The sequence below is a fragment of the Sorghum bicolor genome, chromosome 10 (genome assembly GCF_000003195.3).
Source record: "Sorghum bicolor cultivar BTx623 chromosome 10, Sorghum_bicolor_NCBIv3, whole genome shotgun sequence".
Classification (NCBI taxonomy): domain Eukaryota; kingdom Viridiplantae; phylum Streptophyta; class Magnoliopsida; order Poales; family Poaceae; genus Sorghum; species Sorghum bicolor.
This window is the reverse complement of record NC_012879.2, coordinates 55,526,813-55,530,078: the sequence shown is the minus strand read 5'-3', so window position 1 is coordinate 55,530,078 and position 3,266 is coordinate 55,526,813. Positions and strand designations below refer to the sequence as shown.

At 46.0% G+C, this 3,266-nt stretch overlaps 1 protein-coding gene across 1 annotated transcript; it reads right to left on the bottom strand.

Moving 5' to 3' along the window:
* On the bottom strand, positions 1,532-2,978 carry LOC8058438 (probable GDP-L-fucose synthase 1). The gene is made up of 2 exons (XM_002437335.2): positions 2,852-2,978; positions 1,532-2,760 (listed from the first exon to the last, which is right to left on the bottom strand). Exons 1-2 carry the CDS (start codon positions 2,871-2,873, stop codon positions 1,796-1,798), a joined length of 987 nt encoding a protein of 328 aa, XP_002437380.1. The 5' UTR covers positions 2,874-2,978; the 3' UTR covers positions 1,532-1,795.

The window sequence follows — 3,266 nt, the reverse complement described above, 5'->3', positions numbered from 1 at the left end:
TCAACTTTTTGTGTTCTACAACTTTCATGTTGACCACTTTTCAAAATTCCAAATGGATTTTGAATTGGGGGTTTAAGTTGGAAAAGGGGACACTTTCTGGAAATCTGCATTTTCAAAATTACTTTGAATTTTGTATTGAAACTTCAAAAACTCAAAACACCAAAGTTGTACATCTTTCCAGGATCTACAACTTTGCTTTTGAACTCAACCTCAAATTTTGCTTAGTTTTTGAATTGCACAAAAGGGGGCAGTTTTAGGGTTCAAAATCAGGGTTTTCCCCCCTTTAGCTCTTCGGAAATCTTTCACCCTAGGGTTTTAGCATCCAACACAAGCATCCCAACACAATGTAAGCACACTTTAATTTCCTAAGCACAAGCAATAAAATGAAACTCGTTTTAAGTTAATGCATACTAAGGTGCTTTAACAATTATGCTTTACAATGCTTATGATGACATGATCCGTTTTTAGTAATCGTAACATCCGGGATGTTACAGCTCCAAATTACTCCCTCCATCCAAATTGTAAGTCATTCCAAAAATCTTGGAGAGTCAAAGCATTTTTACGTTTGACTAAAATTATAAAGAGAAATACTAAGATTTGTAACGTAAAGTGAGTATACTATAAAAATATAATTAAAGAAGAATCTAATGATATTTAGTTGGTATCATAATAATAATTATTTTATCATATAAATTTGGTCAAACTTAGAAAGTTTGACTCTCCAAGATTCTTGGAATGACTTACAATTTGGGATGGAGGGAGTATAAGTCATTACAAGAATCTTAGAAAGTCAAAACATTTCCAAGTTTAACCAAAATTATAGAGAAAAATACTAAGATTTATAACATAAAGTGAGTATACTATAAAAATATAATTAAGAGAGAATCTAATGATACTTAGTTGATATCATAATAATTATTATTTTATCATATAAATTTGGTCAAACCTAGAGTAGTTTGACTCTCTAAGATTCTTGGAATGACTTATAATTTGAGATGGAGGGAGTACAACATATACACCTTTCCAGTTCAGAAGCAAAAAACCCTAAACATATACTCCTTTCCAGTTCATTTCATATATTGGGATCCCTTTCCAGTTCAGAAGCAAGAAGGGGATAAGCACACTTGAGTCACTGACTACCCAATACCTTCCAGAAAATGCTTTTTCCTCCTCTGAACTTTTCTAGTCATATACTTCAGCTGAAGGTTAACTTTCCACCATTTTCAGAAGACAACGTTGCTTCTGAACTGATAGAATTCCTACGCAGACAGAGTGGTCACCCAAAAACAAGAACAAACTTCACATACTGAACTTAATTTTTGAACTCTTGGCACAGGTCATTTTCCAAATCATAGCACTAAAATCAGTTGTAAGCAACATCTTCTTTGATCAGAAGTTCCTCAATGTGATCAGTAGAGTACAAACTAAAGGATATGAAGTAATGAATGTTTCTGAACACATCGTGATATCTTAGAAATTTAACAGAGCTTGCTCAGCAAGCAGTTGTTTCTAGGCCAAGAACATCAATCCATCATCATTTTGGTCAATAAACTTTCTCTATTGAATAAAAAGTGTTCCAGAACAATTATGCTTGTAGCAGTATACTAACTCGAGTACTCGACCCACAGATTATTCAGGCAACACAACACATAACAAGCCTCTTCTATGTGGGTTAACTTATAACTGACAACCGTATGATCAGATATTCAACCACCATAGAAACACTACAGATCACGATACCAACTTGTGGAAATAGCAATGGAGAACAAGCCAGCACCGCTGGCATGTCATGGCTCTACTTCTTGTTCGAGATGACATTCTCGACGTACCATTTGTAGGTTTCGATGAGGCCTTCCTTGAGGGCGATCTTGGGCTTCCACCCCATCCCCTGTATCTTGGAGCTATCCATGAGCTTCCTGGGTGTGCCGTCCGGCTTGCTGGAGTCCCACACAAGGTTCCCCTGGAAGCCGACCACCTCCTTGACTAGCTCGGCGAGCTCTTTGATGGTGACCTCACTCCCACTCCCCACATTGACATGCTCCAGGCCGGAGTAGTGTTCCATCAAGAAGATGACGCCGTCCGCGAGGTCATCGACGTGGAGGAACTCGCGCAGCGGCGAGCCTGATCCCCAGACGACGACCTCAGGGGCGTTGGTGGCCTTGGCCTCGTGGAAGCGACGGATGAGCGCGGGCAGGACGTGCGAGTTCTCGGGGTGGAAGTTGTCGTGCGGGCCGTAGAGGTTGGTGGGCATGGCGGAGACGGCGTCGAGGCCGTGCTGGATGCGGTAGGCCTGGCACATCTTGATGCCGGCGATCTTGGCGACGGCGTACCACTCGTTGGTGGGCTCGAGCGGGCCGGAGAGGAGCGCGCCCTCCGTGATGGGCTGCGGCGCGAACTTTGGGTAGATGCAGGAGGAGCCGAGGAAGAGGAGCTTGCGGACGGAAACGCAGCGCAGCGCGGCGTCCACGACGTTGGTCTGGATCTGGAGGTTGGCGGCGATGAAGTCGGCGGGGTAGGTGGAGTTGGCGTGGATGCCGCCGACCTTGGCGGCCGCGAGGACCACGTAGCGCGGGCGCTCGGCGGCGAAGAAGGCCTCGACGTCGGCCTGGCGGGTGAGGTCGAGCTCGGCGTGGGTGCGGACGACGACGGAGGTGAAGCCGAGCGAGAGGAGGCGGCGCACGATGGCGGACCCGACCAGGCCCCGGTGGCCGGCGACGAAGACCTTGGCGTCCTTATCGGCGAGGAAGGACGGGTGCGGATCTGCGGGGGGAGAGAGGAGGGGTTGGAGATAAGCCCAGCACGGGAGATCGAGCTTGCGGAGGGTGAGGGTGAGGGAGAGGGCGGGATTTACCTGCGGCAGTGACGGTGCCCATGTCGCCGGAGGGTCCGGAGGGAGCGGCGGCCGGAGATGGTCGGATACGGATGAGCCTCCGCTGGACGGGGGAATTGGGGTTTTGGAGGGCCGTTATTAAGATGGGTTCGTGGGCCGGGTTACGTAAATCGAACTGCTCGAGACTCGAGAGTCCACAGCTCAGAGCCGTTGACCTGTTTTTTTTTTTTTTAAAAAAAAATCGTTTCCTTTTTCCATTCGTTTCGTGCACTCCCAGTTTCCAAAAGGCATGGCACTTGGCAGAGTGCAGCGTTTGCTGTTTTTTTTAAAGTTTAAAATTCCATTGTTTTGCATATATGGACAGGAGTGAAGATTGTCCCATTCGAAATGTTTAGAGCTTGAGCGATAAATACACATTCCCTCTGTCCCATGGTTT